The sequence below is a fragment of the Oncorhynchus kisutch genome, linkage group LG6 (assembly GCF_002021735.2).
Source record: "Oncorhynchus kisutch isolate 150728-3 linkage group LG6, Okis_V2, whole genome shotgun sequence".
In the NCBI taxonomy this organism is placed as follows: Eukaryota; Metazoa; Chordata; class Actinopteri; order Salmoniformes; family Salmonidae; genus Oncorhynchus; species Oncorhynchus kisutch.
In genome coordinates this window covers 57,220,998-57,245,606 of record NC_034179.2, presented here as the reverse complement: position 1 = coordinate 57,245,606, position 24,609 = coordinate 57,220,998, and the positions used below count along the sequence as shown (strand labels likewise).

Genomic DNA, 24,609 nt, shown 5'->3' with positions numbered 1-24,609 from the left:
CCCACTGCACTGAGGCTAGGTAACACGGTCACCACTGATAAATCCATGATTATCGAAAACTTCAATAAGCATTTCTCAACGGCTGGCCATGCCTTCCGCCTGGCTACTTCAACCTCGGCCAACAGCTCCGCCCCCCCCGCAGCTCCTCGCCCAAGCCTCTCCAGGTTCTCCTTTAACCAAATCCAGATAGCAGATGTTCTGAAAGAGCTGCAAAACCTGGACCCGTACAAATCAGCTGGGCTTGACAATCTGGACCCTCTATTTCTGAAACTATCTGCCACCATTGTCGCAACCCCTATTACCAGCCTGTTCAACCTCTCTTTCATATCGTCTGAGATCCCCAAGGATTGGAAAGCTGCCGCAGTCATCCCCCTCTTCAAAGGGGGAGACACCCCGGACCCAAACTGTTACAGACCTATATCCATCCTGCCCTGCCTATCTAAGGTCTTCGAAAGCCAAGTCAACAAACAGGTCACTGACCATCTCGAATCCCACCGTACCTTCTCCGCTGTGCAATCTGGTTTCCGAGCCGGTCATGGGTGCACCTCAGCCACACTCAAGGTACTCAACGATATCATAACCGCCATCGATAAAAGACAGTACTGTGCAGCCGTCTTCATCGACCTTGCCAAGGCTTTCGACTCTGTCAATCACCATATTCTTATCGGCAGACTCAGGAGCCTCGGTTTTTCAGATGACTGCCTTGCCTGGTTCACCAATTACTTTGCAAACAGAGTTCAGTGCGTCAAATCGGAGGGCATGCTGTCTGGTCCTCTGGCAGTCTCTATGGGGGTGCCACAGGGTTCAATTCTCGGGCCGACTCTTTTCTCTGTGTATATCAATGATGTTGCTCTTGCTGCGGGCGATTCCCTGATCCACCTCTACGCAGACGACACCATTCTATATACTTTCGGCCCGTCATTGGACACTGTGCTATCTAACCTCCAAACAAGCTTCAATGCCATACAGCACTCCTTCCGTGGCCTCCAACTGCTCTTAAACGCTAGTAAAACCAAATGCATGCTTTTCAACCGGTCGCTGCCTGCACCCGCATGCCCGACTAGCATCACCACCCTGGATGGTTCCGACCTAGAATATGTGGACGTCTATAAGTACCTAGGTGTCTGGCTAGACTGCAAACTCTCCTTCCAGACTCATATCAAACATCTCCAATCGAAAATCAAATCAAGAGTCGGCTTTCTATTCCGCAACAAAGCCTCCTTCACTCACGCCGCCAAGCTTACCCTAGTAAAACTGACTATCCTACCGATCCTCGACTTCGGCGATGTCATCTACAAAATGGCTTCCAACACTCTACTCAGGAAACTGGATGCAGTTTATCACAGTGCCATCCGTTTTGTCACTAAAGCACCTTATACCACCCACCACTGCGACTTGTATGCTCTAGTCGGCTGGCCCTCGCTACATATTCGTCGCCAGACCCACTGGCTCCAGGTCATCTACAAGTCCATGCTAGGTAAAGCTCCGCCTTATCTCAGCTCACTGGCCACGATGGCAACACCCATCCGTAGCACGCGCTCCAGCAGGTGTATCTCACTGATCATCCCTAAAGCCAACACCTCATTTGGCCGCCTTTCGTTCCAGTACTCTGCTGCCTGTGACTGGAACGAATTGCAAAAATCGCTGAAGTTGGAGACTTTTATCTCCCTCACCAACTTCAAACATCAGCTATCTGAGCAGCTAACCGATCGCTGCAGCTGTACATAGTCTATTGGTAAATAGCCCACCCTTCTTCACCTACCTCATCCCCATACTGTTTTTATTTATTTACTTTTCTGCTCTTTTGCACACCAATATCTCTACCTGTACATGACCATCTGATCATTCATCACTCCAGTGTTAATCTGCAAAATTGTAATTATTTGCCTACCTCCTCATGCCTTTTGCACACATTGTATATAGACTCCCCCTTTGTTTTCTACTGTGTTATTGACTTGTTAATTGTTTACTCCATGTGTAACTCTTTGTTGTCTGCTCACACTGCTATGCTTTATCTTGGCCAGGTCGCAGTTGCAAATGAGAACTTGTTCTCAACTAGCCTACCTGGTTAAATAAAAAATAAATTAAAATTAAATTAAAAAATTAAAAAAATTCTAGAACTCGGCACAATGGGTTGAAGACTGACACAAACACCAAGTTACTACAACACTTTTTCACCAAGGCCTTAAATGAGCTAAATAATTTCATTAGCCAATGGCCATGCTTAGCTACAGTAGATTAGGTGGTTTGATGCCTAATTCCGCCTTTCTTTCTACTGCCATGCCTACTACCTTGGGCCAGTAACCCCTTAACAAGGGTCGGTTGCTGAATCGAATCCCAGAGCTGACAAGTTAAAAATCTGTAATTCTGCCCCTGAGCAAGACAGTTAACCCACTGTTCCTCGTCAGCCGATTAAGGCAGCCCCCCGACCTCTCTGATTCAGAGGGGATGGGTTAAATGCGGTAAGCACATTTCAGTTGAATGCATTCAGTTGTACAACTGACTAGTTATCCCCCTTTCCCTACTAGTACTGGTCGAAGGAATCCAGCCATAGTCTATGTACCCTGTGGAGTTGTGGTTCACTCGTAGAAAAGAAGGTTCTTCCTAGAACCATAAAGGGTTTTTCAATTGACCCCATAGGAGAACACTCTGAAAATATTTTCAGGGGGTTCCAAGTGGAGCCCTTTTACTAATACAATGTTCTACGTGAAACCCTTTCACCACTTTCACTTTCACAGCTAAAGGGTTCTACTTGAAACCAAAAAGGGTTCTCCTATGGGGACAAATGAAGAAACCTTTTTTCTAAGAGTTTGTGGTAAGGGCTTCATTAATGAGCTGTCCTCTAGTTTAGCATTTTCATATGGAGTCAGCTATGTCAACTGCTAAGGGCAGCAACAGGCTGATTTAGAGTTTGAGATAAGCACGCTCAACTTGGACTTTCACATAAATGATTCATTAATGTCAATGGGAGATTAAGTGCACATCAAGAGAGCGGGAGAGAGCAGTCTGGTGAGGTACATACCCATGTGGAGGTTGTCCTCTGCAGGATCATCCAACACCTGCAACAATGATAACACATCATCAGGAATACCTCATATAATAGAATACACAACAGACCCTTGTTAAGGGATTTTTTATCAATAATGACTAATTATGTATACATTTCAATCAGGACTGACTAATCAGAATACTATTATATTACTGTATATGTATGAATTTTCTTTATAATCCTAGTACTGAATATAATGTGTGTAAATATAATCAAGAATTAGAACAATGACTGTCTGTTCCTTGGTAGAAATGAAGCCAGACTGGCCAGACTGGCTAGAAGGCTTATCTACACAGGCAAACCTTGGCTCTGATCGTAAATTATCTTAGTAGGGGGAGACGATGTGGGAAAGCTTGAGAACCATACAGCCATTGTACTGGAGCGGAGATGAGACGGGCTAGTACAAAAACTAATGACGTCATTTTCAGTTTATAACCTGTGGTAAAATGTATCATGGGCAGTACTCTCGAGAATAAACGCTGCTGGTTGATTTTAAAGACTGGTCTCTGTCCATTTCATACAAATAAGAGTCTTACAAATTCTTATGAATTGACAGAGTGTTTAATTTTAATTGGGTATTAAAACATAGAGGAATTTAATTCCTGTAACAACCCTATAGAATAAGGACATGGCATTAGCATTACACTGAATAATGCAGCGTAACAAGTATTCATTGGTCTTTAAAGCACCTTTCTTAAGAGTATGTTAGATGCCAGTTCGAACTGAGGCCCAAACGAGGGGGATATTAATATCTAACATGTACTCTATCATTGTACTAACCATCTGTGACAAATGAAATTGCCATGTTATGTTTTACATTTTCCTCTAGCAGAAACAGTAATATTTGAAAAGGAGAGAAAGGTTTCGAGCATAATAAGAACATTTTACTGGTCTAGAATCCAATATTGGCTCTAAAATTCATTAACAAAGCACTATTAATATGGTCCCATCCTAGACCCAACCCAGGCCCAGTACAGTAGAACAGTGTTTGCCAAACTGTTTCACTAGGGCCCCCCTTACATCATTGGGGAACACCCCGCGCCATTTTAAAGCTAATTTCCTGCAATTCCATTTTTTTTGCCATGGGATGGAAGGAACATTTAGCAGTTTTAAAGCTAATTTTCTGTTCATGTGATAGCAAAATCAATGAGCAAAAACATCTAGCTAAAAAATGTTAGCTGACATGGGCTAGGACTTATGTTAGGAATTTCTTTCTTTCTTAATGCGTTTGAGCCAATCAGTTGTGTTGTGACCAGGTAGGGTTGGTGTACAGAAGATAGCCCTATTTGGTAATTTCTCTTTGCTTATTTGAGCTGTTCTTGCCATAATATGGACTTGGTCTTTTACAAAATAAGGCTTTTTTCTGTATACCACCCCTACCTTGTCACAGCACAACCGGCTCAAACGCATTAAGAAGGAAAGAAATTCCACATATTAACTTTTAAGAAGGCACACCTGTTAATTTAAATGCATACCAGGTGACTACCTCATGAAGCTGGTTTAGAGAATGCCAATAGTGTGCAAAGCTGTCATCAAGGCAAAGGGTGGCTACTTTGAAGAATCTCATATAAAATATATTTTGATTTGTTTAACACTTTTTTTGGTTACTACATGATTCCATATGTGTTATTTCATAGTTCTGATGTCTTCACTATTATTCTACAATGTAGAAAATAGTGAAAATAAAGAGAAAACCCTTGAATGAGTAGGTGTGTCCAAACTTTTGACTGGTACTGTACATATATATATATATATATATATATACATACATAACATATACAGATAAATAGATACATATAAATGATACAGAAGGCATTTGAAGTTTATGTGTCGGGGGGCTGGGGTCAGTTTGTTATATCTGGAGTACTTCTCCTGTCCTATTCGGTGTCCTGTGTGAATCTAAGTGTGCGTTCTCTAATTCTCTCCTTCTCTCTTTCTTTCTCTCTCTCGGAGGACCTGAGCCCTAGGACCATGCCCCAGGACTACCTGACATGATGACTCCTTGCTGTCCCCAGTCCACCTGGCCATGCTGCTGTTCCAGTTTCAACTGACCTGAGCCCTAGGACCATGCCCCAGGACTACCTGACATGATGACTCCTTGCTGTCCCCAGTCTACCTGGCCATGCTGCTGCTCCAGTTTCAACTTCCACCTGACTGTGCTGCTGCTCTAGTTTCAACTGTTCTGCCTTATTATTATTCGACCATGCTGGTCATTTATGAACATTGAACATCTTGACCATGTTCTGTTATAATCTCCACCCGGCACAGCCAGAAGAGGACTGGCCACCCCACATAGCCTGGTTCCTCTCTAGGTTTCTTCCTAGGTATTGGCCTTTCTAGGGAGTTTTTCCTAGCCACCGTGCTTCTCCACCTGCATTGCTTGCTGTTTGGGGTTTTAGGCTGGGTTTCTGTACAGCACTTTGAGATATCAGCTGATGTACGAAGGGCTATATAAATAAATTTGATTTGATTTGATTTGAACCCAGTCTGGCACAATGAGAAGATTCATGTGGGACACAAGCATATACACAATATATACACACGTGGCATTTACCACATGGAAGCTAATTATTTTCATAATTTAATTATAGGTAGCCCTTTTTCTTTTATTCCTGGCTTTATCTAAATATTCCACAAACGGAAATACACAATGAACAAAAAAACATTTCAGTTTCTCCTCATTGCTCTGCCACATAATGCAAGGGTTTGTTTGAATTCAAGACCAGATTGATCTCAGTTTGTCATTGTCAGATTAGCCACGCATTTCGGTTTCTTAATCCGGCCCTGGGAAAGGAGGGCGGCTGGCTGCTCTGGGATGGGGCTGTAGAGTTGAAATACTAAGCTAAGAGGAGCTCCACTTTCACTGTAAACTCATTACGAATGACTGGCACAGTGCTGCTGGGAGCCCCAGAGGTACCCATGGCCACCCACTGACTCCATCCCATCCCCAGTTTCTCCACCCTGCCCTCCTTTCACTGTAAACTCATTATGACTGGCGGGCCTGGCATGGTGCCACCCACTGACTCCAGCCCCAGCCCCCCCCGAGCCCTCTATCCACCAACACCTAGCCCTCCACCCACCCAGCCCTCCATCCTGCTCTGATGAGGCACCCAATTACGGCTGGGAGCCCCCGCCATCTGCCTGTGATTGAAGAGCACTCTGATGGTGTCACTTGGGAGAGGAGAGAGAGGGTCAGTGCAGTGCTTGTCTGTCTATCATCTCTAAATGTGCCTCTCCCATCTATTCCCATCTCCTTTACATAAGCCGTGGTAAGCAGCGCAGAACTTGGTTGCATCCCAAATGGCACCCTATCCCATATAAAGTACACTCCTTCCCAGCTAGCACATTTGGTTCCTTGGAAATTGTGTGTCTGTTTCTGGTTTCATATTGTTGTGGGAATGAAGCCATAAATAGAATGACTGGTAAAACTAAATGTTTTTTCAACATTGTGAGAAGAGAAGTGAAAATGTTGCCTGTTCTGGGAACATACACTACCGTTCAAAAGTTTGGGGTCACTTAGAAATGTCCTTGTTTTTGAAAGAAAAGCAAATTTTTTGTCCATTAAAATAACATCAAATTGATCAGAAATACAGTGTAGACATTGTTAATGTTGTAAATGACTATTGCAGCAGGAAACGGAAGATTTTTAATAGAATATCTACATAGGCTTACAGAGGCCCATTATCAGCAACCATCACCCCTGTGTTCCAATAGCACGTTGTGTTAGCTAATCCAAGTTCATCATTTTAAAAGGATAATTGATCATTAGAAAACCCTTTTCATAATATGTTGGCACAGCTGAAAACTGTTGTCCTGATTAAAGAAGCAATAAAACTGGCCTTCTTTGGACTCATTGAGTATCTGGAGCATCAGCATTTGTGGGTTCGATTACAGGCTCAAAATGGCCAGAAACAAATATCTTTCTTCTGAATCTCATCAGTCTATTCTTGTTCTGAGAAATGAAGGCCATTCTATGTGAGAAATTGCCAAAAAAGTGAAGATCTCGTACAAAGCTGTGCACATTTTTAGGTTTCTGGGATGTTCTGAGAACGTTTTACTCTGGTTCTGTGAAATTTGTCCTGGGATGTTTTATGGGCGATCTGAGAATGGAAAATATAGGTTATTTGAAGGTAATTAAATATGTGACTGACCGGCTCAAATTGGTCTTATGTAGCAACATTTAATTTTTTATTTATTTTTTACATTGGATAAAAGTAGAGACTCAGCGGAAAAAATGGTTTCTCATACACTACAATTGAGAAACAATGGGAAAGTAATTCTGCTTTGAAAATTGATCAACTTGTATCCTCACTTTTGAGAAAAATGGCCTTTGAATGTTTTGGTACCTACTGTAGAGCTCTTATTTGCCTAATCTCATTCAGCATTGTTCACACCCTCGTAAGCTTTAGCCACACCTATCTCTGCTTTTCCAACAGTCATGAAGGAGTTCCCACATATGCTGAGCACTTGTTCGCTGCTTTTCCTTCACTCTGTGGTCCAACTCATCCCAAACCATCTCAATTGGGTTGAGGTCTGGTGATTGTGGAGGCCAGGTCATCTCATGCAGCGCTCCATCCTTCTCCATCTTGGTCAAATAGCCCTTCACAGCCTGGAGGTGTGTTGGGTCCTGTTGAAAAACAAATAATAGTCCCACTAAACGCAAACCAGATGAGATGGCGTATCACTGCAGAATGCTGTGGTAGCCATGCTGGTTGAGTGTACCTTAAATTCTAAATCAATTGCAGACAGTGTCACCAGCAAAGCACCCCCACATCACACCTTCTCCATGCTTCACGGTGGGAACCGCACATGCAGAGATCATCCGTACATCTACTCTGCGTCTCACAAAGACATGGCGGTTGGAAACAAAAATCGTACATTTGGACTCATCAGACCAAGGACAGATTTCCACTGGTCTAATGTCCATTGCTCATGTTTCTTACCCAAGCCGTTCTCCTCTTCTTATTGGTGTCCTTTAGTAGTGCTTTCTTTGCAGCAATTCGACCATGAAGTCCTGATTCACGGAGGACTGTTTGAACAGTTAATGTTGAGATGTGTCTGTTATTTGAACTCTGAAACATTTATTTGGGCTGTAAATTCCTAGGCTGGTAACTGTAATGAACTTATCCTCTGCAGCAGAGGTAACTCTAGGTCTTCCTTTCCTGTGGCGGTCCTCATGAGAGACAGTTTCATCACAGCGCTTGATGGTTTTGCGACTGCAGTTGAAGAAACTTTAAAAGTTCTTGAATGTTTGACCTTCATGTCTTAAAGTAATGATGGTCTGTTGTTTCTCTTTGCTTATTTGAGCTGTTCTTGCCATAATATGGACTTGCTCTTTTTCCAAATAGGTGATATCTTCTTTTTACCACCTCTACCTTGTCACAACACAACTGATTGGCTCAAACACATTAAGAAGGAAAGAAATTAAACAAATACATTTTTAACAAGGCACAAAAGTTAATTGAAATGCATTTCAGGTGACTACCTCATGAAGTTGGTTGAGAGAATGCCAGGAGTGTGCAAAGCTTTACCTACTCGTCAGCAAATTCTTACAAGGCACCCCGTCCTCCTCCTTTTTCTCAGTCTTTTCTTCACGTTTTGTCTTGACAAAACAGTATATCCTTTGCGTTCGACTCATTAAAGAAAAAATCTTTGTCCAGTTCGAGGTGAGTAATCGCTGTTCTGTAGTCCAGAAACTCTTTTCGGTCATAAGAGACGGTAGCAGCAACATTATGTATAAAATTTGTTACAAACAATGCAAAAAACAAACAAAATAGCACAGTTGGTTAGGAACTCGTAAAACGGCAACCATCCCCTCCGGCGCCATTATTAAATGTATCTACTCTTACTACTCGTATCTACTCGTATGTACCTGTATGTATAGAGCATAATGTATTTACTGTTTTATTCACGTTTTCAAGTACTGGTGACAAATTATGCATTCCGATACTTGCATAGATTATAATGGACACATTTGAAGGTTGTACTGATTATGATGAGCTAATGCTAAGCTAATTCCTAGCTTTGTGTGGTGCCATGTTTGTTGACATCATACAATACATTCTGGTTGTCACGTAAATGTCTGTCAGAACAAAGACGTTATAACAAAACGAGGTGAAGGGATGGTTCACTCGTCTTTTGAGTAAACTTCCAGAAGCGAATGATGGCATTAAATGATGATAGACGACACAACCCCTTCAATATGCACACTGCAAACAGACCCAACTCATCTTGCAACCTCTTCTCTTTGGTTGACACGAAAAAACAAGCATGGCGGCGTGCACAAACTACCCATCTTCGGTTACTTTAGATTTTTACTCAATTATTTTGATCACTGGTTAGGTCACTCGTGATGCGACGAATTGTAAACAGTAATTGCTATTAGATCATTCATATATGGTTTCTGTCAGTCGAGACCTAACACCGCTTGTGCTCAGTTAGCGCTACAACTAATGTAGCCTACATTTTCCGGTTTGGATGAGAATTGTGTTATGCTGTTGCTACTTCTGTGAATGTCTGAACATTGCATCCAAAAATAACCTGCTCATATTGAGGACAAAATCTTGTAAAGACTGTTTGTGCAAAATGTTTCTGTAACAAAACAATGTGGCCAGCTCAAACGCTGACTGTTGTAATCAATCGTAACAGCACATTCTAAATAAGTGTTCTAATCACACCTGTTTGAGCATATGTTACAGGGACAACTGCAGAATGATCACACCCTTTTGTTCGTACATGTCAAACGGTTAAAAAGATAGAAGATAAACAGAGAATTTTGTTGATAATGACAACGGAATGTACAGTTGAAGTCAGAAGTTTACATACACTTAGGTTGGAGTCATTAAAACTCATTTTTCAACCACTCCACAAATTTCTTGTTAACAAACTATAGTTTTGGCAAGTCGGTTAGGACATCTACTTTGTTCATGACAAGTCATTTTTCCAAAAATTGTTTACAGACAGATTATTTCAGTGGGTCAGAAGTTTACATACACTAAATTGACTGTGCCTATAAACAGCTTGGAAAATTCCCCAAAATTATGTCATGGTTTTAGAAGCTCCTGATAGGCTAATTGCCATCATTTGAGTCAATTAGAGGTGTACCTGTGGATGTATTCAAGGCCTACCTTCAATCTCAGTGCCTCTTTGCTTGACATCATAGGAAAATCAAAAGATATCAGCCCTCAGAAAAACCATTGTAGACCTCCCCAGGTTCCACATTCATCTGTACAAACAATAGTAGGCAAGGATAAACACCATGGGACCACGCAGCCGTCATTCCGCTCAGGAAGCAGATGTGTTCTGTCTCCTAGAGATTAAAGTACTTTGGTGCGAAAAGTGCAAGTCAATCCCAGAACAGAACAGCAAAGGACCTTGTGAAGATGCTGGTGGAGACAGGTACAAAAGTATCTATATCCACAGTAAAACAAGTCCTATATCGACATAACCTGAAAGGTCGCTCAGCAAAGAAGAAGCCACTGCTCCAAAACTGCCATAAAAAAGCCAGACTACGGTTTGCAGCTGCACATGGGGACAAAGATCGTACTTTTTGGAGAAATGTCCTCTGGTCTGATGAAACAAAAATAGAACTGTTTGGCTATAATGACCATTATTATGTTTGGAGGAAAAAGGGGGATGCTTGCAAGCCGAAGAACGCCATCCCAACCATGAAGCACGGTGTGGCATCATCATGTTGTGGGGGTGCTTTGCTGCAGGAAGGACTGGTGCACAAAATAGATGGCATCATGAGGAGGGAACAGTATGTGGATATATTGAAGCAACATCTCCAGAAGTTAAAGCTTGGTCGCAAATGGGTCTTCTAAATGGACAATGACCCCAAGCATACTTCCAAAGTTGTGGTAAAATGGCTTAAGGACAACAAAGTCAAGGTATTGGAGTGGCCATCACAACGTCCTGACCTCAATCCAATAGAAAATGTGTGGGCAGAACTGAAAATGCGTGTGCGAGCAAGGAGGCCTACAAACCTGACTCAGTTACACCAGCTCTGTCAGGAGGAATGGGCTAAAATTCACCCAACTTATTGTGGGAAGCTTGTGGGAGGCTACCTGAAGCGTTTTACCTAAGTTAAACAATTTAAAGGCAATGCTACTAAATACTAATTGAGTGTATGTAAACTTCTGACCCACTGGGAATGTGATGAAAGAAATAAAAGCTGAAATGAATCATTCTCTCTGCTATTATTCTGACATTTCACATTCTTAAAATAAAGTGGTGATTCTAACTGACTGGAATTTTTCAGGAATTGTGAAAAACTGAGTTTAAATGTATTTGGCTAAGGTGTATGTAAACTTCCGACTTCAGCTGTATATTTTTTATATATTTTTTAAAACCTTTAGGAAACGTTATGCAGAAGTACTGAAATTCTCATAGAAGAACATTGTTTTCTTAACGTTCTCTCAACTATTTGCGAACACTCCATTGTCAAACCAGTTGAAGAACGTCTCTAGAACATTACCCAAGCAATTTTATTGCACCATTCCCTGAAAGTTGTGGTAAGGTTGTAAAAATAAGGATGGGACAACCACGATCTCAAGCTTTAAAAAACATATGGTTCTCAGAACGTTATGTGCTAGCTAGGTAGGCTATATCCTCACCTCCACCAGTTTGACTATATTGAGATGGTCCAGCTTCCTGAGTATGGCAATCTCCTGGTAGACCCTCTCCAGGGGGCCTAGGACTTTGGGCAGCTCTCCTTGGACCACCACCTTGGGTCCTCTAGGAGGGGGGCGACCTGCAGGGAATCACAACAGCCACACAAACCCCCAACCTCACGTTAGCTGACAATTCCATTAAATTCAATACAATTTTATTAATCTCTTCAGGTGCAATTAAGAAAGGCAATTTACTTGAAAGCATCTTAATCAACACCCTCCACAACAAAGTCCCTGTTAGCAGTCTCACAAAGCATATATGAGACACAAGTCAATAATTATACTTAAAATCACTCATATCTGGGTACATGAGAGAAGCCAAGTGTATACAGGAGTCATGCTACTGCTTAAGATTAGTGTGACCACATTTAAAATACCCAATTGTGGGGACAAGGGAATGATTTTGAGGGACATTCACGAGACAGACTAGTGTAGCTTACATAGAACAGCGAGTGTGAAGCTGAATGGGATTTTTTTATTCATATTTTAATAGGCTTCATATAGCCTACCATTTGTATTTCATATGAATACTTTTGCTTATTCAATCAGATCACTAACATAGGCCTACAGCATTGCACCAAATCTTGTTTCAAAAACATCTGTTCTTCAGAACCAAAGATTTGCTTGTTTTGACTGTTGACCAATGACCAGTCATCAGCATTGGCGCACAAAAATGGGCGAACATATGTCACGCCCTGACCTTAGAGAGCCTTTTTTCAAGTCTCTTTTTGGTTTGGTCAGGGTGTGATTTGGGTGGGCATTATATGTCCTTTATTTCTATGATTTGTGTTTCTATGTGTTGGCCGGGTATGGTTCTCAATCAGGGACAGCTGTCTATCGTGGTCTCTGATTGGGAATCATACATAGGTAGCCCTTTTTCCCTCCTTTTGTTGTGGGTAGGTAACTTTGTTTGTGGCACTTAGCCCTGTAAGCGTCACGTTTGTGTCTTGTTTTGTTGGCGTCATTCCGAAATAAAAAGTAATGTACACTCAGCACGCTGTGCTTTGGTCTTTTTCCCATGACAACATATCCAGATTAGTGACCTGAAAGCGGTTGTTTAATTTTCTATTGGTTTTCATGGCAAAAACAGAGTACACTACCTACACTCATATTGTTCATATAAAATCAGTTTAGCAATCTGCTACAGACGCATCTTTGCCAGACCTGGTGATGATTCCACTGATTATTTTCATATTTCAAATAGGCCTAGTTCGGGTGAGTTTCTAATTATATACCAGGTACGTGGAACACTGTTTGGTTATGTGTCTAGAGATAGCTGTAACATTGTACTACCTGCAATACTTATGGGATGAAGATGTAACATATTCTGACAAATGAATTACAATATTTGTAAGGAAGAAAAAAGCTAGACAAATCATGCTTTCCATCAGATCTTGCATCCTCCGCTGTGTACAGGTAGACCATATGATCCTGCTTGCTCTGGACTCCAGAGAAGTGAAAATGTGACATGATATCCTTAGTTGATACTGAGTGCTAACATAAATGACTTTCAGCTCAAAATGCAGGTCTAAAACCCAGGGTATTTATATATCTTGTGTTTTGAAAATGCATCACCGTTTATGGCTATAATGACAAGCTACATTTGCGCAGCGACCTGCTCTTAGAATGTACGTCTTGGACTCGACTCGACACATTGTACTTGGGAGTCGACTTGAGAATGGGATCTTGTGACTTGAGACATGCCTGTGACTCGAATAATAGTGACTTAGGCCTCCTTACTTTTGTAGCTCTTTGTAAGTAGTCCTCTCCAAGCTGTTCTCTCCAAATTTAGCTGGAATTTTGCCCGAAACTATTTGACAAATGTGATTGGTTGACGATATGACATTGGCCCACGTCTCGATTTTGCGCTGCACAGAATAACAGATCTCAACGGCAATTGGCAGCAATTGGAGAAGTGTTTTACATCACCAGTGCCACATCCTTATGATATACAGTGCATTCGGAAAGCATTCAGACCCCTTTCCCTTTTCCACATTTTGTGCCTTTATTCATCAATCAGCACACAATAAATACCACATAATCACAAAGCGAAAACAGGTATTTATACATTGATCACCCTCGAGATGTTTCATCAACTTTCTGGGAGTCCACTTGTGGTAAATTCAATAGATTAAACATGATTTGGAAAGGCACACAGCTGTCTATATAAAGTCCCATAGTTGACTGTGCATGTCAGAGCAAAAACCAAGCCAGGAGGTCAAAGGGATTATCCGTAGAGCTCCGAGACAGGATTGTGTCGAGGCACAGATCTGGGGAAGGGTAGCCAAAACATTTCTGCAGGATTGAAGGTCTAGAACACAGTGGCCTCCATCATTCTTAAATGGAAAAAGTTTGGAACCAGCAAGACTCTTCATAGAACTGGCCGCCCGGCCAAACTGAGCAATCGGGGGAGAAGGGCCTTGGTCAGGGAGGTGACATCTCTGGAGAGACCTGAAAATAGCTGTGCAGCGACACTCCCCATCCAACCTGACAGAGCTTGAGAGGATCTACAGAGCTGAATGGGAGAAACTCCCCAAATACAGGTGTGCCAAGCTTGTAGAGTCATACCCAAGAAGACCTGAGACTGTAATCGTTGCCAAAGGTGCTTCAACAAAGTACTGAGTAAAGGGTCTGAATAAATGTAAATGTTATATTTCAGTTTGTTATTTTTAATACATTTCCAAACATTTCTACAAACCTGTTTTTGCTTTGTCATTATGGGGTATTGTGTGTAGATTGATGAGGGGGAAAAAACAATTTAATTCGTGTTAGAATAAAGCTGTAACTTAACACTTTGAAAAAGTAAGTACAGGGAAATCAAAGTCACCAACTGAGCTCCAGAGGACCAGAGACCAATGAGTGTTGAATGTGTAAAAGCCAAAACAGTGTTCCACGTACGTGGGAATCCATACTGCTTCATCAGCTTCTTCTTGGACACCACCTTCATGGCCTGGAAGAGAAGGAGAGGGGGATGAGATTGGTGATATTGGTGAGCTAACATGCCATTTATTTATTTATTTCATTCTGGTCACTCACTCACTATTAGTTGAATCACTATAACAATAAACACACACACACCATACAGTGCACTTTAGTGCAGAACAGATTTGAGTACATCAAGTTTATTCAATAATGTTTGTTAATTAATTCATCCATCCATCCGTCCATCCATTAAATACTGAACAGGATTAAGAGAGAGAGACTAACAAACAGGGGCTTACTAGGTACTGTACATACAGAACAGCTGTTTTTTTAAAGGTGTAAAGTCTGAAGTCTTTCGGCATTCAATAAATGTCATATTCATTAGCGTTCAGTACACAATGGTCGGCGTGACACTCGCAGTCAAAGCATCCTAATTTCTAGTGAAATGGATGGCATAATAACATCTCTAACTTCCTGGATTCATTTCCATATTAATAAAAGAAAAGCTTTCATAAATATTGTTTATTGTGCTAATGACGTACTTAAAATTCACAGTACCACTCACTCTGCAGGTGGGTAAGTGATTGCATAAATGACTCTAGAAATGAAGTGATACACGGTGGAATAATGCTTCTGTTATGGAAGGGTTGACTTCTGTTAGTGACTAGTTTAACTCTACTAGCTACCATGTAGAATACAGTCATGGTAATGACTCTAGGAAGCTAGCTGATGGTCCAATACTGGAGACTACAGTTTGTTACAATGCAGTAGGTCTACAAGGTGCGGTAGCCACTGGTCATACATTCAAATATAAACTCATTCACTAGTTACCTACAGTAATGCTATTGAAGTTCAATCCTACACTTTCTTCTGTAAGTAAGATCTTTCAATCCTTCAGCTCAGGATAGAATTAAAAACATTCTGTGACATCACATCTTCAGAGTATTCTGGTGTTCAAATGATGCGAGAGCCCAGTTCCTTCAGTGGCACACACACACACATCTAATTACCTTCTCCTCTATAGCACTAATTAGGTGATTCCTTGCACCTGTGGATTAAATGTATTTTTGTGTTGGCTAATGAATAAGACCCATCTGAAAGACCCACACAGCATTATTGATGGCAGCATTCATATTCTCACTGTGTGTGTAATGTTAAGGACATCAGATGCTGTTCAGACATGATGATGAAGGACCATGGATGGTGCATATTTTATAGGAGATCATTTCTATTTCTCCCAGTAACACCACCATGCTAGTACATTCCCTGATTCTGTGTGTAACGTCAGGGACATGAGACTAGTCGTTGTTCAGCGGATGAAAAGGATGAATGGATAGTGCATATCTAAGAGAGATGTTTTTTCATTCTGTTAATTCCACTGCTACAGTACCACCATCAGTAGTGTTGCTAGTTATTCCCTGCATGTGTCAAAGATCACAACATTGGAGCCTATTCAAGATCCAACAGATCCACAGATGACGCAATCTCTATTGCACTCCACATGGCCCCACATGTAAAAAAGGAACATTGACATGAGAATGCTGTTCATTGACTACAGCTCAGCGTTAAACACCATAGCGCCCTCCAAGCTCATCCCTAAGTTAAGGACCCTGGGACTGAACACTTCCCTTTGCAACTGGATCCTGGACGAGCCGCCCCCAGGTGGTGAGGATAGGCAACAACACATCCGCCATGCTGACCCTCAACATGGGGGCCCCTCTAAGGTGCGTGCTTAGTCCCCTTCTGTACTCCCTGTTCACCCACGACTGCGTGGCCATGCACGACTGCAACACCATCATTAAGTTTGCCGACAACACGACGGTGGTGTGCCTGATCACCTGATGAGACAGCCTATAGGGAGGGAGTCAGAGACCTGGCAGTGTGGTGCCCGGACAATCACTATTCCCTCAATGTCATCAAAAAAAAGGAGTTAATCGTGGACTACAGGAAACGGAGGGCCGAGCACCCCCCATTCACAGCGACAGGGATTTAGTGGAACAGGTCGAGCGCTTCACGTTCCTCGGTGTCCACATCACTAAGGATCAGCCATGGTCCAAACACACCAACACAGTCGTGAAGAGGGCCCGACAATGCCTCTTCCCCTTCAGAAGGCTGAAAAGATTTGGCAAGGGCCCTCAGATCCTCAAAAAGGTATACAGCTGCACCATTGAGAGCATATTGAATCACTGCATCTGGAACCAAGAGGACCCTGAACAGCTTCTACCCTCAAGCCACAAGACTGACAAATAGTCAGTGAAATAGCTACCTGGACTATCTGCATGACCCCTTTTGCACTAACTTTTTTGACTCATCACATACACTGCTGCTACTGTTTATTATTTGTCACTTTATTCCTAGTATATGTACATATTTACTTCAATTACCTCGTACCCCTGCACATCCACTCTGTACTGCTACCACTAGTATATGGCCAAGTTATTGTTACTCATTATATATCTATTATTAAGTGTTTTACTTTTCTAGTATTTCTTTTTTTTCTCTGCATTGTTGGGAAGGGCCTGTAAGTAAGCATTTCACTGTTAGTCTACATCTGTTGTTTACAAAGCATGTGACAAATACAATTTGATTTGATTTCATACACTGTAAAAAGTGGGATGAAGCTATTGTTCACCTGAAGAGGTTTTACTGATTGCAATGATTGAAAACACTTTGGTTCGTTCAACTTATTCTATTCAATTTGTCTGAAATCAAATAATTATTGGTCTATAGGTTCATAATTTAGTGCTATTAAATTGGCCTGTGTGTATTTCGTCAGTCATCATGTATCTTATTTATCCAACTATGACACGCGCACAGCATACAGAACCTATTTTGAGCAGGATTTCTTCTGCAGCTCCTCAGCTGGTTGCTGCTGGAGTAAAAACATGTGCTTTTATAAGCCCATTCATCCTAAATGCAATCACATGTTAAAAACAGCTTTGGTGCACGACTAAAAATAGCTACTATTTTTATTTCTCAAATGGTATTTGCAGTGCACTGAAGGCTGAAGGCAGTATGCATTGCTGCTGAAGGCAGTATGCATTTTGAAAACATACTTAATCGTTTAAAACCTGAATACATACTTTCATATTATTAGGGATGTCTTGCCTTGCTCCAAAGTAGCCTATAGGCAAAATCCGACCAACATGGAGGCAATAAAGACTTTATAGGCAGCGCATGAGTTTCAAGTTTGGGGAAGCTTACAATTTATCCTACCATTTCTACCGATCTGCGTCAGTTATGATTTTCATATGCACATTTTTGTGGAACAGTTTCATTTCAATAATGTTTCATTTCTCAAAATCATTGTCACGTGGTTATTTATAAAAATTGGAATTAAAATGATACAAATTGAAAAGTCAACTAATGCCAGATCACCAGCCTCTGCCATATGGACACATTGATACACCGTGATCCATTGGCAGCTAAAGAAATGATCGTATGGAACTCATTGCCTATAGGCCAATGCAGCAGTAGGCCTATAACTTCCATTGATTTTTCACATCAAGGATTGGTGATTATTTGAGGGGAGGATTGTTGTAAAGATTTTTCAAATAGCTTACTGTGAGGAACTATAGTTTTAATATATTATAATTTGCAATGGATGTTAAAAAACACTTTCCTAAATGTCCACGCTGTAGGCCAGGTACTCTGAGTGCTCAGTTGCACGTGTAACCGATGTGAAATGGTTAGCAGGGTGCGCGCTAATAGTGTTTCAATCGGTAACGTCACTTGCTCTGAGACCTTGAAGTAGTTGTTCACCATGCTCTGCAAGGGCCGTGGCTTTTGTGGAGCGATGGGTAACGATGCTTAAAGGGTGACTGTTGTCTATGTGTGCAGAGAGTCCCTGGTTTGAGCCCAGGTAGGGACGAGGAGAGAGACGGAAGCTAAACTGTTACACACGTACTCCCTCAACATTATCAGGCCAGAGAAACCAGACATGTTCATTGCTCACATTGAGCACTCCAAACAAAGGACAATGAAAACATTTAAAAATCTCAAAAATGATGGTTATGAAATAAACCAAAAACTTTTCCCAAGTGTAGCAGGTTTAGAACTCTGCAAAAAATGTTTCCATTCCCAGAATGAGAACGGTAAATGACTGTAATTAATACATGCATTAAAACTGAAATGTATGTAACCAAATGACCGGGATTAATGGTACATTTACTAATGGTGACATATGTAATGGGGAATTGCTTAAAAAAAATATATAAAAAGGACAAACAATTCACACAATGAAGCCAAAAGCACAGAAACCAAAGACCCTAGTAATATTAGCAACCCATCCTAGTTGTTGCATTTTTAGATTCCCCCTCTATGTTTCTAACAGAGATTTTCATCTGTTACATATGGAACCGCTATCAGGTGCGCTGTTTAGAATGGACTTTTCCCAGCTGCACTGTTTAAAATGGTGTTTTCCTGCAAATTGCATTTTAGCAAATGTTTGAAAATGATATTTTATTGGCTGCTTCATTACACAAGTTGCATGTTCAGTTAAAATGCAATACCATAATCCAGTGGCGACCCTTCAATGTATTTATATATTTGGGGTTTTTCCCATTTTGCATGTTATTTTGGTATAGATACTTTGGTATATTTTGGTATAGATAAGTAAAAATATTATATATCATTAAGTTAATAAAGCTGCATATATATCATTGAGTTAATAAAGCTGCATACAAACATGTTTTTTTGTTGTTGAGTAAGGCAGCTCCAAAATGCTGGTGTTTCAGCCTAGCTCAGTGCTTTCTGTGGTGGTGGGGCAAGCCAGCAGAAAATATGGAGCGTTGCGCCGTGATTAGCTCAGTGGCTGTCACTCATGGGGACACTACGTTACTGCCAAATCTAAGGGTAGCGCTAGAAAATTCTAGCCCCTTGGGTGCTGCCATATAGTTACATTAGAAGTGCCCATCCAAGAAGGCTCAAGGTCATTGGCCACCAAATGATGTCAAATCACGTTATATGTACAGTAGCTTTGATTAGACTGATCATGTCAACATCATACTTTCAAAACCTTAGCTAGAAGTCATCATCATGAATCAAGTCGACAATCTACTGGAAAATTATTTTTAATCCTTGTCATATGAAGAGAAATAATGAAGAGAAATGATAGATAAAACATATCGGTGCTCATCAGCCATTGGACATAAACATTAAACAACAAGTTGGAAATAGCAATTTCAACAATGAGTGGTTTGGAAGGAATCAGTGACAGTGGCTAACTACAAGCATTGCAAAGCAATCACTAGCCTGCTATTCAGTGGAGTGGCTGTGTGGTCCCAAATCTGACATTAAAAAGGGGATATTTTCCATGTTTAAAATTATAAACATTCAACATTGGCCATGCTGTCAATAAGCATGGTTTGTGACACGCTCAAAACTATTAAATCGGAACTGCGAAAACTTGACTTCAGTGAGTTCAAGACAACTGGGAAGTCGGGAATAAATTAGCTCCGACTAGGAAAGTACGGTTTGAACTGTCATCCAACTCGGAATTGTAAATTCCTCTTTCTAGAGCTACGACCTAAAGATCAATGACATCATCATGATTCAACCGCTTTTATGAATCTAGAGAATGCCAGACTTTGATGACAGAATTTGCCCACGAAGGACCACCGTGCCACCTTCCTGTTCAAGTGAGCACAGCACAACAAGATGTCCAAAAATGTATTGTATGTTGCTGCATAAATTATGTAATATGCCAGGGAGATATGTATACTGTAGCTAAGAAAGTAATACTAAGTGTATGTTGTGTAGTAAGATGTTAGTAGCCCATGTACCTCACCCTAATAATTTAGTCTATTTACCCCTCTTAATTTTGCCTACTGTTCTGACATGGTGGTGCACATGTAGCCTATAACCTGTTTTAAAGAAATGTAATAAATTAATATTGTAAGAGCTTTCATTGTCTGCTTATATGCCCCCTTTATTTATCCTACGGTTCTGACTTGGTGTACAGGGAGACCACTATAAGAACGGCCCATGTTCTGAAGTGCTAAACAAATAGCTACATTGACTACGTCTGTCCTAGCTCGCTCATTAATGTCTTAATCAAAATTACAGATTGGCTCTTATCCGCTTGTCGTAGTTTATACATCTCAATTGTCAGTAGAAACCACATTTGTTTAAGTAAATCAGCTATATCAGCTATGTTTTTTTTAAACAGTAAATGAGGCTGAATGAACTGTTTCACTGCCAGACAAGGCTCCGCTGAGTCAGGTGTAGCAGTGGTAAGATGTTGGGACTGCTGTTGGGTCAGCTTTATGAAGGCCCTAACAGTTTGTGGGAACCGTTTGTTACTGTTACAGTGAAATTCATGTACTGTTTAGTGTTGTGTAGTGGCTTTGCTGGCATGCATCCCACTTTTAAAAATGTTTGCCCCACCAAGATTTACATGATAAAATCGCTACTTCCATAATCTAAATGTGATTTCTGTCATTCTGAGTACCACGGCCGGACGCCCTAATGAGTTATGCACTCACTGCATATGGGTCCGGTCATGTTGTCGGGCGCCACATTTTCGGAAACCCTCTAGCAACGAGCCTGATATATTAGGGTAGCCAATGCTTGGTTATGATATTGTGGCTACTAGATCTGAAAGTATTGTGTAAAGAATATGTTTGGACATTATTTCAAGTTATTGAACCAACTTTATTTCTTGACTTACAGGGTATTTATTTAATTGCTTGTAACTCAATGTAAGAAATTTGAAAAGGTCATTTCAAATCGAAGTAAATTTGGAACAAGATGAAATTTGTAGTTATATACGACTGTAGTCGTCCACTGATGTCCTATATGTCTTATCTGCTTTTCAAAAGGCCTGGGGTGGTCCTGATGAATATCTCAACAGATAAAAGTAATATTCCTAAAGGACACAAACTGCTAAGAGCCGTACATAATCTGAATTCTCCACCACAGAAATAAATGATATTTTCTTGAGTTCAAGGACAATCCCTCCCTTGGTAAAGGGATTTACAGAGTCTTTGTAGTGCTGACAAGTTGAGGAGCATTGGTTTGTCAGAGCAAAGCGAGGGAAGCTAGGGAAGAGGCAAGAGAGAGGGAAGAGAAAGTCCTGCATATTAAAAGGTGCGTCAGGGGAACACTACGCAGGCAAAACCGTGTGTGTGTGTCTGTCTGTGTGTGTATGTGTGTGCTATGCAGGCAAAACTGCTGTTTTCAAAACACTACGGGGTAGGGAGTGCCCTACTACTATGACTACTACAGTGCCAGAGAGAACACAATGAGCCCGTGGCAATGAGCTGACAGTGCAATTAGGCTGGATTACAAATGCATGAAGAGAGAGCAAAATGCTTCTTCAATCACACAGATTTAAATAACACTGACAGAAAATACCATCTCACTGATCTACTACTAGAGTAGGGTTTCCAGAACTGCTCTCCTTCAGTTGAATGCACTCTTTGTCACTATGGATAAGAGTGTTCACTTGCTAAATAACTTCATTTACATTTTAAAGTAACTGTCCAGCGAGAATCTCACTTTAAATGTGTATATTCTGTTAACTCATACCCAAATAATGTTGTTGACTAGTCCTATACAATTATTTGTTTACAAAGCATAAATGAAAGAAAAAAACACTTGTCAAACAGACCGTTTAAAAATGCTTGCTATTTCCTCATATAATGTGATGTTTAATTGTCATGAATATATTTCATGACCACTATACACCCGCACCATTCTGTTGTTGAGTTGACACTATTTAAACACAGAAAAGCAGCTTTTTAACATACTTAATAAATACATTTTGGAAGGAAATGTGTCATATTCATCTCCAGGACCATCCTAACATCAACATATGTGAGCATTTTACATTTCTAGGTGTTGTAGTAAAAATTGGAGGAAGATAAGTGTTTCCAAGGTGTGCATCATGTGATTTTAATCTATTATGAGTAGGCGTTGCCAACTAGTTTTATACTTTTATACTACAAAACATAGAAACGTGCAATCTTCCCATATGTTGATGTTAGGGTGGTGCTGGAGATGATGAATATGAAGTTTAAAAACATTTGAAATGTTCCTTTAGTTATAGGCAATGAAAACACTGGACAGTGACTTTTAAATGATCAAATGTAACAACCTCCTTGTTTACAGTGGTGTACTGTACAGCTGACACCATGCAGGTCCCCTCCTGGCGATCCCTTCCTGTTGCACCCTCATATCCTTACTCATGTCGCTTTTATCCTCCATCCATGACTTGTAAAAGGACAACAGGATATTTTATTGGCCCCCTGCCTGCTGCCTCCAGCAGACACGTTGAGGACAGACAGTGACAACCACAACCACTGCTGTGTAGTACACCATTTCCATAGCAGTGGAGGCTGGAACCGGTTGTTAGTCATTAGAACATTTTTACAGTGTGTATCGTATCCACTAGGGTTGCACATTTTGGGGAATATTCAAAGATGGAAAATGTCCATGGGAATTAACGGGAATATATGGGAAATAACGGGAATATATGGGAATTAGCGGAATTATATGCAAATGAATATTAATACCATTTAAATGTAGATATTTTTTGCATTGGATATATTTACCACATCATATGGAGACAAACAACCATTTTCTTGCCTACCCCTTTTGGATTGTTAATAAACATTTTGGACTCTAACCATCTGCCTCCTGTGTCTGCATCTGTGTCTCGCCTTGTGCCCTCATAGCTATAGGTTTCAGGAGTTTCAGGCTGCTTACCACTCTCTCCCAAAATACATAATCCAGGAGGATCCTCTTGATGGGGCTGTCCATATCGGCAGACTGTGATATGGCCATTTCTTGGAGAGACTCCTTCTCCTCCAGGAGACTGTCAAACACGATGACAAGACCACCCCAATGGGTGTTGCTGAGCTGCTTCAATGTGGTGCTCTTATTCTTCTCACTTTGCTTGGTGAGGTAGTTTGCTGCTATAACTTGATGACCCTTCACATACCTAACCATTTCCTTGGCACTCTTGTAGAGTGTGTCCATTGTTTTCAGTGCCATAACGTCCTTGAGGAGCAGATTCAATGCATGAGCAGCACAGCCAATGGGTGTGCTGTGAGGGTAGGACTCCACTTTAGACCAAGCAACCTTCATGTTCGCAGCATTGTCTGTCACGAGAGCAAATACCTTCCGTGGTCCAAGGTCATTGATGAATGCCTTCAGCTCATCTGCAATGTAGACACTGGTTTGTCTGTTGTCCCTTGTGTCTGTGCTCTTGTAGAATACTGGTTGAGTGTTGGAGATGATGTAGTTAATTATTCCTTGCCCATGAACTTTCAACCACCCATCAGAGATGATTGCATTAGTCTGCTTTCTCTATGATTTGCCTGACCTTCAATTGGGCTCTGCATCCAGCAAATTAGTAGATAAAGCATGTCTGGTTGGAGGGGTATATGCTGGGAAAAGAACTTTCAGAAATCTCTTCCAATACACATTGCCTGTGAGCATCAGAGGGTGAACCAGTTACCAACACAGCTCGTGCAAGACATTCATCAGCATTTCTCTGACTACATTCCTTCATTGAGTCAAAACTTCTGATTCCAGGAGGACCATGAGCTGTTGCTATCGATAAGGTGTCTGATTCATAATTTTCCCCTCAAATAGAAGTAGAGAGACTTTTGTCAGAGGTTGCTTGTTGTGAGCGCCGAGGGAACTTTCTGCACTTGGTCAGGTGATTCTCTCCTATTCCAGGTGATTTTGTTGCATTCTTCACATATGATTTGGCACGGTATTTGCAAATGTACACAGCTTTTCCTTCTACATTAGCTGCAGTGAAATGTCTCCACACATCAGATAATGCCCATGGCATTTTCTGTATAGATGAGAAAAAAAAGTAAAAATATCCCAAATACATTTCCATGTACAGATAAAGTTAAGCAGTTAGATTAAATAACTCCTTTGTAAGATACATCTTTTAAAATGAAACATGTATGGAAACAGGTGAATTAACTTCTCTAGGGTAGGGGGCAG

The 24,609-nt window shown here is 41.0% G+C and overlaps 1 protein-coding gene across 2 annotated transcripts in view; it reads right to left on the bottom strand.

The window, feature by feature from the left end:
- Positions 1–24,609, bottom strand: part of LOC109891854 (calcium/calmodulin-dependent protein kinase kinase 1) — a 141,083-nt gene that overhangs the window by 50,422 nt on the left and 66,052 nt on the right. For both annotated transcript variants that reach the window (XM_031826997.1, XM_031826998.1), the window contains exons 5-7: positions 14,620–14,671; positions 11,665–11,801; positions 3,023–3,059 (exon numbers count right to left, since the gene is read on the bottom strand). In XM_031826997.1, coding sequence (XP_031682857.1) covers positions 3,023–3,059; positions 11,665–11,801; positions 14,620–14,671 — 226 coding nt within the window. The remainder of the gene's footprint in view (positions 1–3,022; positions 3,060–11,664; positions 11,802–14,619; positions 14,672–24,609) is intronic.